The following is a 12,865-nucleotide window of genomic DNA, read 5'->3' on the forward strand; positions in this document are numbered from 1 at the left end:
AAACAAAGTCACGCACTGGTATTCTCCACTTCTGTGGATCCAAGATTAGCCTCTACAGCCACCTGAAGACCCACCAGTAGGAGGACATCATACTCAACTCAAGTGATTGCACTGTTATTAAATAGGCACGTGAATGTGAAGGAACCGGAAGAATGTCGACATTGTATAGGCAGATGGTATTATTCTAGTTGGGCATTTAATTACAAAGTTAATTAGGGCTTGCTACTGTGGTTTAATTTTTTATCTATGTGTTTAATATCATAGAATTACTGAATATTGTTGTCCCAGGCTCCAGAGATGCTCCAAAAACATCTGCAAAAGACATTAATGTTCTTCTGATCCACCAAAGTGGTTTTATTAAAAGGTGGAGCAGTCCTGAGTGGCCTTTTGTATGCTTGTACATCTTCAAAGGGTGGTGCATGCAACAGTGTGGCACTGTATGAGAACACTGCTGCACTTGAGAAGCATAGTAGTGTAGTGGTTAGCTTAGCACTATTGCAGCACCAGCAACTCGGGTTCAGTTCTGCCTATCTGTAAAGAGCTTGTACGTTATCCCTGAAACCGCATGGGTTGCCTCCAGTTAATCAGTTTCCTCCCACATTTCCAGGACAGGTTAGTAAGTTAATTGAACACATGAGTGTAATTGGGTGGCACGGGTTCATTGGGCCAGAAAATCCTGTTACCATACTTATCTCTAAATAAATAAAAGCTAAAAACATGGCTTTAAACTTGAGATATCTTTGTATATTCCAGTGTAAGGATGCTGATGCGATGCCAGATTTAAATGTGAGAGTTATGGCTTCCAGAATTTGTGTGTACAATAACACCAAGCTCACCAAGGTATTGTCAAGGCTTGGACCTTATTAGGAGGTATGGAGAATACAGTGGAGGTATAGATTGTACCTTTTTGTCAGGGTGACATGTTTTGAGCTTGAACTGCCACTCGTTCTTGCAATGGAGCAAGCAGATGCCTCTCTGCAACAAAAAGGGCAACTCTGCACCAGAGCGTCAGAAGATGCCTCACTGCGTGCAGCACAGCAGCTGAAACTGAAGCCTTAAGTCACACACATAAGTGAAGGTCTCTTCGACAAGGTCTCCTTTCCACCTCCACTCCCCACCCCAACCCAACCCTGGTGGTGACACCCTAGACACTGTTCGGCGAAGAATGGCGTGGATACCGCCACTTAATTCAGTCTCTGGACTGTTGGAATGATATGAATCAAGAGCTGCAAGGAGATGGTCATGGAGCACAGAAACAGGCCCTTCAGCCCAACTCATCCATGCTGACCAAGATATGAGCTTGTCCATTTGATTTTGTTTGCCCCACATCCCTCCAAACCTTCCCTATACATGAAACTGTTCAGGTGCCTTCTAAACATTGTAATTGTACCCACTTCTGCAGCTTCCTTTCGTGGTCACTGATCCCTTCAAGGTCACCAGTCTCATAATGTTCTAGCTCCACACACATTACCTGTGATCTCGGACAGTTCTGGGGGGCGGGGGTGAGTCAAAGGCAGCAGAAAGTCTCAATCAGGGCTCTTTATTTATTTAGAGATACAGCAAGGAGCAGGCCCTACCAGCCCAATCCTCACCACCCAGCAACCCACCGATTTAACACTGACTTAATCGTGGAACAATTTACAATGTCCAATTAACCTCCCAACCGGGTGACTTTGGACTGTAAGAGGAAACTGGAGTACCCAGAGGAAACCCACATGCTCATAGGAAGAACATACAATCTTTCTTACAAAGGACATGGGAATTGAACTATAATAGTGTTTCACTAACTGCTATGCTACTATGGCAGGGGTCCCCAACCTATTTTGCACTGTGGACCGGTTTATTATTGACAATATTCTTGCGGACTAGGGGCGGGGGGTGAGTGGTAGGGTTGCCAACAGACAAGAGTAGCAGTCAAATACGTTGTGTTTACCCCGAGAAAGACTACCATGACCATGAAGCCTTGCACGTGTACCTGTGTGCGCATGTGGGTACGTGCCGATTTTTTTCTACAAATCGTCTTTGGCAATTCTGTTCGGGGGGGGCTGTTAATCACGACCGGAATATAGGTGATAATTGGCTAATACACTCAATTTCATTTCTAAAAGGGGTTATCTAACGAATTTAATATTAAACACACACGGGATATTTTCCTCGCATGAATATAGTGATAAGTCAATTATCAGGGGAGGACAGGGGAGCTTGAAGTAAGTGTTGAACGAACTTCCAGTAGAAGTGGTAGAGGCAGGTTCGATATTATCATTTAAAGAAAAATTGGATAGGTATATGGACAGGAAAAGAATGGAGGGTTATGGGCTGAGTACAGCTTGGTGGGACTAGGTGAGAGTAAGCATTCAGCACGGACTAGAAGGGCTGAGATGGCCTGTTTCCGTGATGTAATTGTTATATGGTTATATAAGTCACTTATAGGTCAATAGCATCATAACATTTTAAGTAACGTCTGGATATTAAACACACAGCACATATCTTCCCCATATGAACATATAAAATCATTGCAACACACCAATATCGCTGAATCAGTGGGAGCCCTGGACTTGTTTCCCTGCAACAAGATGGTCCCATCGAGGGGTGACGGGAGACAGTGATACTCGAAGGGGGTTCCTGATGTCCAGTCTATTCCGCAGTTTAGTTTTCGTTGCATTCATTGCAGAGATACGTTGGAAATGCAGGCAATGTTTTCAGTGCTTTCGTGGCTATCTCAGGATATTTAGCCTTGACTTTGATCCGGAATGCCGGCAGAGATGTTATGTCAAACATACTTTTCAGCCCGTCGTCATTTGCAAGCTTGAGGAGTTGATCTCCTTCCCGCGCTGACTTGGATGACGCATGCGTAATGACCTCGTGTACATTCAAGTTCAACAGTGGGTGTGACGGAATGAGGAAAGGTGCAGCTGACTCATATCGCCAAATCATATCGTTTCCTCGTGGCCCGGTAGCACATGCTTTGCAGCCCGGTGGTTGGGGACCGCTGTACTATGGCACCTTGGCTCCCTGGTTTCCTGCTAAACTTGGGCGTAATCACACCTGCTGGCCATAAGATTACAAAGTCCTAAGTGCTGAAAAATGTTCGCTCAGATGGGCTTTTATCACACTTGGCAAATCATGGTTTGAGGTGACTAATACAGAGCAAGCTACCTTTTTAACCCATTTTGATCTTTAAATATGTGGTGTCATTTGTTTTTGGAGTTGTGCAGTAAGCCAGAGTGGCAGGAGGGGAGGTGTCATTGTGTGGAGTACAAAAGCTGCCACACAGAGAGTGAGTGACTAAGTGACTGTCACGCACACAGGTAAATATTGTGGCAGAAGCTGATGCTGATGTATTTGCCTTGGTTACTGCAGTTATCCTAAATGTCAACCTTTTTTTTTCCCAGGCAAATACTTGAGGCAGAAGAGGATAGACTTCCAGTTGCCATATGACATCCTGTGGCAGTGGAAACACAATCAGGTACGTCATGTGGAGGGGAACTGCTTTCATCTCTCTCCAAGGTCATCATCTGCTTGCTTCCCATCCCATTCTCGTACATCCTTACCTTCTGCACAGCGCTGACTGACAACGGTGACCGTAGGTGTTAGAGGGAGGTTGTGACAGATATTGAGTAACACAGGAATAACTGTGCCCATTTGTAATGTAGTGAAACATCCCATGGTGACATAAGCTTCATTGGATGAACCTTTGACCCCGAGCCCCTTAAGGACATATCGGTGCATTTAAAACAGAGCTTTGTCCAGTTGAGTTTCTCAGGACTACCTTCGAGAAGGAGTGCAAGAGACAAAAAAAGGTCCAGAGAGGGAATTGTGGAGCCTTGGAGCCAAGTCGACTGAAAACTTGTCTTTCTGTGGTGAAGCAGCTTGATTTGGGGCTGGTCAACAGAGGTTGACAGTGTGCAGTGATGTTGGAATTGCTGGGTGATGGGTCTCACAGGGATATTAGAGATAGGTATGGAGGGATTTGTATAGAAGAGTGAAAATTTTTAAATTGAAGGATGTTTGGGAAAAGGCAACAACCGGGTTGGGCTTTCCCTGAGCAAGCCCTTCCCTTACCCCAAATTATCCTGTAGCCATGAGCTTTCACAGGACGGATTGTTCAACTTCATACCTGCACTCAAAACTTATCTTAAATCAACACACAGAGTGCTGGAGGAACTCAGCAGGTCAAGCGGCATCTATGGAGAGGAATAAACAGTCAACGTTTTGAGCCAAGATTTATCTTAGAAACCCAGCTATGGTCATCTCCAGTTAAAGTTTATTGTCATGTGCACAAGTACAGTGAGGTACAGGTACAATGAAAACCTTGCTTCCAGCAGCGTCACAGGCATCAAGTGTGGGCAACACGCAGCATAAATTATGCTGGAGAGGGAGGAAAAGAAGACTGTAACACAAGACGTTTGAGCATAACAAAACAATCAAACAAATTTAATGAAGCGGAAGACATGATCTGTAGTGTTCCATTGTTGAAGTAGGATTAGGTTTGTGTAGGTCAGTTGAAGAACCTGTTGATTGTAGGGCAGTAGCTGTTACTGAGCTTGGGGGTGTGCGTCTTCAGGCTTCTGTACTTCCTGCCTAATGGTAGCAGCAAGAGGGCATGATTGAATGGTGAGAATCCTTAATGGCAGATGCTGCCTTCTTGAGGCAGTGCCTCCTGTAGATACTGTGCCTGCATTGATCTGGGCTGTGTCCCCTCCTATCTGCAGCCTCTTGCACTACACTTCCAATTCCCTGTCCCCCTTCACTACCACCACCCTCTACATTCTTTCTCCTCCAATAATGGACTTGGACTCTGGTCAAAGTAACAGTTGAGTTTATTCTCATATATGTATGTACATGTCTGCACAGTTGCGATGAAAAACTTACTTGCAACAGCGTCACAGGCACATAGCACCATATAAGTAGTATGCACCAGAAAAAAAATCTATTAAGCATACAATAAACAATTAGCTTTATTTGTCACCTATACTTCAAAACATCAAAATATACAGTGAAATACATCATTTGTGGCACTGACCAGCACAGTGCTGCAGGCAGTCAGTTGTGCTGCCATGCTTCTGATGCCAATTTAGCATGTCCACAACTTACTAACCCTAACCTGTGGGTCTTCTGGACCAAGGGAGGAATCTGGAGCACCCAAACGAAACCCGTGGGGTCACGAGTAGAATGTACATTACAGACGGAGGAGGGAATTGAACTGAGATCACTGGCACTGTAAAGCATTACATTAACCGCTATGGTACTCTGCCACCCAAATAATGACTATGTGAGCTGAAGGCAGTATTGTCGCAGGGGAGTGAACTTCTCCACTGGATTAGAAGAGGGCTGATGTTCTGTTGCTGCTGAAATGTCCCTCACAGAACATTTTTCAGTGGCCTGTACAGGAATCGAACCCATGATCTTGGCGTTTTTAGCCCCACACTCTAACCAGTTAAGCTACCTGGCACTAATTAACCAAACCTAATTTTTACAACACAGTTAGAACAAAATACTAACATGGTCCATTTTAGTGCAGTGATCAAAGTGGTCATAGTGTTGCTCAACTCTAGAGTTTAGAGGTGTACAAGACGGTTGAGCGCCGGCCGGATCCCAACCTGGGCAGCGGCAGTATCTGCATGGAAGAAAAGCCTGGCAATCTACTTCTGTATCTTGCCACAAAAGCCCTGTGGGCAACTACACTATCCATAGCATCGCCATGAGTCAACGAGAGCTCAATGGCGCTCAACGACAACAACAAAGTTGTTTGAAGAACTGAATAGTTGAAAGGAAGTAGCTGTTCCTGAACCTGGGTGTTACACAGGGAAAGTCCTCAACCCATCTTTACTTTCACACCAATGCTTGAGAGGCCTTCCGTTGGTCGGGGTCGACCATGGGTTTTGCCCATGTAGCAAGCTCCCCTTCGTCACGAAGCTGAGTAATTCAAAGAAACGGCAGCGATCAATACAGTTTGGCACCAGTGGCATTGCAGGAGTTACCACTCAAGGTTGAACTCAGTGCAGGACTATTCCAGACTTTTCTTTGGGGTTTACTCCGAGTGGGTCTAAGTGCAAGGCACTGGAGATTTGAGGTCAGAGTTCTCCTTCTCCTTAATGAGCTTCCAGCCGTGGCTGACGAGCCCTGTCTGCCTGAAGCAGCTGGTTTTAAGGTGCTTGTGACTGGTCTTTGCCCCTTCTGTCAGTAGAAGTGGTTCTGCTGGGCTTAGTAGCTAAGCCACACGTGAAAGCCAGGAGCTAGACTTGGTTGTCGGAGGCTGTTTAAGACACACATCATTGGAAGCATTTAATAGGTAGTGGGAGCTCATTCCACTACCACCCCCATCTATAGCAACTTTAAGGAACTGACTAACGCTTAAACAGCTCATATTTGAGGAGATGGACTCTCTGATTATAGTAGTTTTTCATTGTTGCAATCCAAGAAGGGTGAGAACTTGACCTCTTGCTGTTGCATTTAGTGGAATTTCATGTTGATGTAGTAATGGAGGAGCTTGTTGAGACCAGAATAAAAGCTTGTTTTCAAATCACACAGCTGCTCGGATATCAACAGTAATGTCTCTTGGTATTTCCTCCAGTGAAGAAAAAGTTGCCTATAATTTGGTGAGACCAAATGATCTCTAATCTGAGACATTGCTCTTGCTCTCTTTTAACAGTAAGTTGAAAGTTTGACTTTCTGCTGTATCTGATCTCTAAAAGAAAACTGGATCAGGGCAAGGTTGTTTTCTGGTTACACTATTCTTTTTGAAAGTATTTTTTCTGCTCTGACAAATGGTGAACAAGATTGAGAGGAATGTGTGGGAAGGAAGATCTGATTGAAGACTCTTACATGCACAACTGCAGTAAAGCTCAGATTGTCCCAATAGGTGGAACAGGGAAAGGAGCACAGAAAGGTGGGTGCTTGTCCAAATTATGCCTCACAAGAAACTTGGCTGCAGTCACTTGGGATGGAGAGTTGCCGAAGTTGCCCAGAGACTGTTCCCAGATATCTCACCAAGGCAAAGTTGAATTCACATTATTTGACTTTAGAAATGGTCTGGAAATAGACGAGCTAAAACTTTTTGCCCCCATGTTGAAAAAGAGAGCAAGAGCAATGTCCGAGATTAGAGATCATTTGGTCTCTCTAAATCTTAGCATGAAGGATTACAGGCCATTCCCTTGCACACCCAGTGTATGGACATCCCTACATACAATTGAGCTCCCACAATGTTATTAAACTTAGAAGTCTGATTTATGTACATTTGTTCATTCCTATGATTAGTCAAGTCCAATTTATTGTCATTCAGCCATATACGTGTATAACCGCCAGACCACAAATAAATTAGTAAATAATAAGGTGCATTAGCAAACTGGTTTCCTCCCCCTCTCTCCACTTTTAGTAATTTTTCTTTTTATGTGATTTTGATGTTTTTTCATTACAATACTGTGGAAGTACAGTAAGCATAGAGAATGCTTTTTTTCCTCTGTATTTTCTGACTTGTGGATAAAATCTACTTCAGTAAAAGTGGAACTCCTCCTTTGTCTAGGGACAGCATGTACTTACGGTCTTTTGATGTGCCTAATCATATGCTCCTGCAGTTTTAAGTTGCTTTGTGGAGTTTCGCTTCCTGTCTTGAGTAACGATGAGAGGAGGTTGGTGGGGGAGGCGTCTTCTGCAAGCCCATCCTGGTGCTCTGTTGTCCTGGTGTTGGACCTTTAAGTGTCTCCCATTCCTTGGGCTGGTTTATCTCCAGAGTGATGGTCAAAACACACACAGCTCAGTGGAACACACACAAATTGCTGGAGGAAATATCAAGAGACAGGTAGCATTAATGGAGAAGAGTAAACAGTTAACATTTCAGGCTGAGACCCTTCATCAGAACTAAAAAGAACCAAAAAGCTGCAGCTTAATGTCAGGAGTGGAACCATTACGGGACATGATTCTGAGAGATAGAATTTACCTGCATGTGGAAAGGCAAGGACTGTTTAGGGATGGTCAGCATGGCTTTCTGCATGAAATTGTGTCTAATGAATTTGATTGCATTTTTTGAAGAGGTGACCAAGTGAATTGACAGGGCAAGGCAGTAGAAATTGTCTATGTGGACAGGCTGTTGACAAGATTCCCTCACGGCAGACAAGTCTGAAAGGCTAGATCACCAGGGATCCAGAGTAAGCTAGCCAGCTGGATATGAAACTTTGTGGAAGGAGACACTGACGGTGGCAGATTGGGAGTCAGGTCCAGCAGTATGCTTTAGGGATTGGTACTGAGTTGTTCGTCATCTAAACTAACAAGTTGGATTAGAATGTAATTGGCAAGATTGGTAAGGTTGCGGATGACACAAAAATTGATGGTGTAGTGGATAGTGAAGAAGGTTGTATGAAGTTACAACAGGATATAGATTATAAATGCAAGAAATTCTGCAGATGCTGAAAATCCAAAGCAGCACACACAAAATACTGGAGGAACTCAGCAGGTCAGCATCTATGGAAATGAATAAACAGTCAACATTTCACTGCGAGACCCTTCTTCAGGACTGAAGGGATGGGAGAGGACACCAGAATAAAACGGTGGGGGTAGGGGGAAGGAGGATAGCTGGAAGGTGACAGATGAAGCCAGGTGGATAGGAAAGGCAAAGGGCTGGAGAGGAAGGAATCTGATAAGAGAGGAGAGTAGACAGTATAAGAAAGGGAAAGAGCAGAAGATCCAGAGGTAAGTAAGAGCCAGGTGAGAGTTAAGAGGCCAGAGGGGAGGGAATTTTTTTTACTGGAAAGAGAAATCAATATTCATACGATCAGGTTGGAGCTACCCAGATGGGATATAAGGTGTTGCTGCTCCACCCTGCGGGTAGCCTCATTGTGGCACAAAAGGAGGCTTTGAGATGCTGGCAACAGGAATTCTGCAGATGCTGGAAATTCAAGCAACACACATCAAAGTTGCTGGTGAACGCAGCAGGCCAGGCAGCATCTCTAGGAAGAGGTGCAGTCGACGTTTCAGGCCGAGACCCTTCATTAGTCCTGACGAAGGGTCTCGGCCTGAAACGTCGACTGCACCTCTTCCTAGAGATGCTGCCTGGCCTGCTGCGTTCACCAGCAACTTTGATGTGTGTTGCTATGAGATGCTGGAGTGAGAATTAGAATTAAAATGTTTGGCCTTCGGGAAGTTCTGTTTTTGGTGGGGGGAGTGGAAGTGCTTGACAAAACGGTCCCTTAAGTTATGCCAGTGTAAAGGAGGCTGCATCGGGAGCATCAGACACTATAGACAACCCCAGCAGATTCACAGTTGAAACGTTACGCCTGGAAGGACTGTTTGAGGCCCTGAATGGCAATGAGGGAGGAGGTGAATGGGCAGGTGTAGCACTTTAGCTACTTGCAGAGGCTCATGGGGTAGTAGGTAAGGAGGAGGAACTCTATCACTGTTAAGGTGGTGGGAAGATGAGGTGAGGGCAGCATCAATGGTGCAGGAAGAGAAACCCCACTTTTTTAAGCAGGAGGACATCTCTGATGTCTTGCAAAGGAAAGCTGCATCCTGGCAATAGATGCGGTGGAGATGAAGGAACTGAGAAAAGAAAATAGCATTTTTACAGGAGACATGTGGGAAGAGGTATAGTCAAGAGAACCATGGGAATCTGTAGGTTTGCAGAAGACATCAGTCAAGAGTTTGTCTCCGGAGATGGAGACAGAGAGATCGAGAAAGGGCAGGGAGGTGTCAGGAGTGAATTTAAAGGTAGTGTGGAGGTTGGAGGCAAAGGAGATGAAATTGACAAGCTCAGATGGGTGCATGAAGCAGCACCAGTGCACTCATTGTAGCAGAAGAAGAGTTGGCGAGCATTAGGGTTTGCAGTATGAACTGTTCAACATAGCCAATGAAAAGGCAGCATAGCTGGGGCCCATGCAAGTGCCCGTGACTACCCCTCAAGTCTGGAGAAAGTGGGAGGAACCAAAGAAAAACATTGTTGAGGATGATGCCGGACGGAGGAAAGTGGTGGAGGGGAACTGGTTGGATCTTTTGTTGCAAAAGAAGCAGAGACCTCCTTGATGGGGGACAGAAGTGAATAGGGACTGGATATCCAATGTGAAAAGGAGGCAGTCAGGGCCAGGGAATTGAAAGTTAGTGAGGAGATCAAGAGCATGAGTGCTCTCGCAGATGTAGGTGGGGAGGGACTGAACTAAGTTGGGGGGGGCTGGAACAGAGTCAAGGTATGGGGACACAAGTGCAGTGGGGCAGGAGCAGGCAGAGACAATGAGCCTACCTGGACAGCCGGGTTTGTGATGAAGTGGGAAAGTAGGCTAAGGAATGGCGGATGGCATTCAACTCAGGCAAGTGCAAGTGTTGCATTTTGGAAAGTTCACCCAGGGCAGAAACCGCACAGTAAAGGGCAGGGCTTGAAGAGCATTGTAGAACAGAGATACTCGGGTACAGATGTATAGAGAAAATAGTGACACAGGTAAGGTGGTGAAGGATGAGTTTGGCTAACTTGCCTTCATTGGTCAGAACACTAAATTCAAGAATAGGGAAGTCATATTAGAATATATGATAGGTTGTTGATGAGAGCACACTTCGGAGTATTGTGTGCATTTCTGGTCGATGTCATTAAACTGAAGGGGTTTAGAAAATAGTCACAGGACACTACTTGGATTGAAAGGATTGAGTTATCAGGAATGAATGAATGAAATTTATTTCGGTCAGTACAAACATAACAGAAAGCATCATTTTCAATGATGATTTCATTGGACAAAATTACAACAAAAAAACATAGATATTCTTTAAAACAGACCGAAAGGGTGTAGGCTAAAGCTACAGCTTATTACGCCTACCCCTCTTACTTTATACAACAACATATTTGACGTCAATCATCACATCAAAACAAAAAATTCATAATCTTTTAACCCAAAATCCAAATCCAATTCCAAGTATCATTTATTTACATTACTCCCATTCATTTTAAATCATGTATTTTATATTTGTTCATTAAATTATTTTAAAATAATTTTTTAAACTTGTGTGGTGCATGTTTTTAAATTCTCACTACAACTGTTCCACAGATTCACCCCTCTGACTGAAATACAACGATTTTTTACATTTGTTCTTATCCTTTGTTTTTGAAATATACATGTTCCTCTCAAATCATGTTGACTTTCTCTCATTTTAAACAACCTTTGGATACTTTGTGGTAGCTGTCCATTTTTTACTTTATACATTATTTGTATTATTTTAAAAGCTATGAAACCTCTGAATTTTAAGATGTCTAGTTGAATAAATAGTGGATTGGTTGGCTCATAATAACTTGTCTTTTTTACAATTCGTATGACTTTTCTTTTGGAGTAGAAAAATTGAGTTTGTATTTGTTTTGTATGTATTTCCCCATACCTCTACACAGTAAGTCATGTATGGGACTATAATTGAACAGTGTAATGTATACAAAGATTCCTGATTTAAGAAATATTGTGCTTTGTACAGTATTGCAATAGATTTTGACATTTTTGCTTTGACATAATTTATATGTGATTTCCAGCTTAATTTTTCATCTATTACCACTCCTGAAAAATTTTGTTTCAGATACCTTATCAATTTCAACATTAATTGGATGGGCTAGGCTTTTTTTCCCTGGAGCATATAATGTGAAGGGATGAACTTACAGAGGTCTATAAAATCATGAGGGCATAAATGAACTGGATGATGATAGTCTTTTCCCGGGGTGTAAAGGGGTCTAAAACTAGGAGTGTTGGTTTAATGTGAGAGGGAAAAGAGTCTGGTGGGAGTGTGATGCAAGGTACCAGAAGACGTGTCAGGAACAGGTAAAATAAATTTCAACAGGTATATGGATAGGAAAGGTTTAGGGGGATGCAGACAAATAAGACTAACTCAAGTAGCCAAGAGCGAGTTGAACTGAAGGGCCATTTTAATGCTGTATGACTCTAGATGAGCTTCAACACAGTCCTAATCCCACCTAGAAGATGTACAAATCTGATAAAAATCACTCTCTACACCAGGTGCCTCTAAGATTGTTTACTGAGTTGCTCATGAAATTATGTGCCTCAGTAAAGGTCTGTTTCATGATCCAAGGCTCTGGGATCTAGCCCTTGTTTCGCAACACAAGTTCCATGTTTCCACCCATTTTTCTGTGAAAGCCTTAAATCAGCTTGGCTGTAATTCAACACAGATGTGGCCCTTCAGTTGCGTTGAAGCACTGCATTGGGTTTCTTCCAAATCTATTCGGTCTTCTCACCAAAGGCAGCTGAGAGAGAGGGCTTTCACCCTGTATCTCGGTCCTGGCTTACAGCTTGCAGTTCATATTTGAACAGAAGGTAAGCTGTTTCAATGCTCATCCCATGAACATCTAAATAAAGGTCAAAGTAAAATTTATTAGCAAAGTACGTAGAATATGTACATATATGTATAAATTGAGATTCATTTTCTTCCAAGCATGTACAGAAAAATAAAGAAATACAATAGAATTTACAAAAAAAACTATACATAAGCAAAGACTAACAAATAATCTACCAATTGTGCAAATTAATTTTTAAAAATAACACTGAGAACATGAGATGTAGAGTCCTTGAAAGTGAGTCTGTAAGTTGTGAATCAGTTCAAAGTAGCTGTGAATGAAGTTATTCAGGCTGATTCAGGAGCCTGAGAGTTGTAGGGTAATAACTATTCCTGAACCTGGCGGTGTGGGATCAAAGACCTAAGACCTCCTGCCCGATTGTAATAGTCAGGGCAATTCACAGGCTGCGTTCCTCAATGTCAGTGTGCAGAGTTACTGAGAAGAGGAAGGGTGGGGGCCATAGACAGCGCTCTGTTTGCAACCTCACCCTGTTTGTTTCCCAGTCTTCTGGCAGATCAGGCTCTGCATGGCCACAGTTAATGAGAATGACACTTGGCCTTGACT

At 43.4% G+C, this 12,865-nt stretch overlaps 1 protein-coding gene across 2 annotated transcripts in view; it reads left to right on the forward strand.

Annotated features, from left to right (window-relative positions):
* Positions 1 to 12,865, forward strand: part of ash1l (ash1 (absent, small, or homeotic)-like (Drosophila)) — a 408,509-nt gene that overhangs the window by 307,943 nt on the left and 87,701 nt on the right. For both annotated transcript variants that reach the window (XM_072282409.1, XM_072282400.1), the window contains exon 8: positions 3,393 to 3,466. In XM_072282409.1, the coding sequence (XP_072138510.1) occupies positions 3,393 to 3,466 (74 nt within the window). The remainder of the gene's footprint in view (positions 1 to 3,392; positions 3,467 to 12,865) is intronic.

This window comes from Mobula birostris, chromosome 2, assembly GCF_030028105.1.
Source record: "Mobula birostris isolate sMobBir1 chromosome 2, sMobBir1.hap1, whole genome shotgun sequence".
NCBI classification, from domain to species: domain Eukaryota; kingdom Metazoa; phylum Chordata; class Chondrichthyes; order Myliobatiformes; family Myliobatidae; genus Mobula; species Mobula birostris.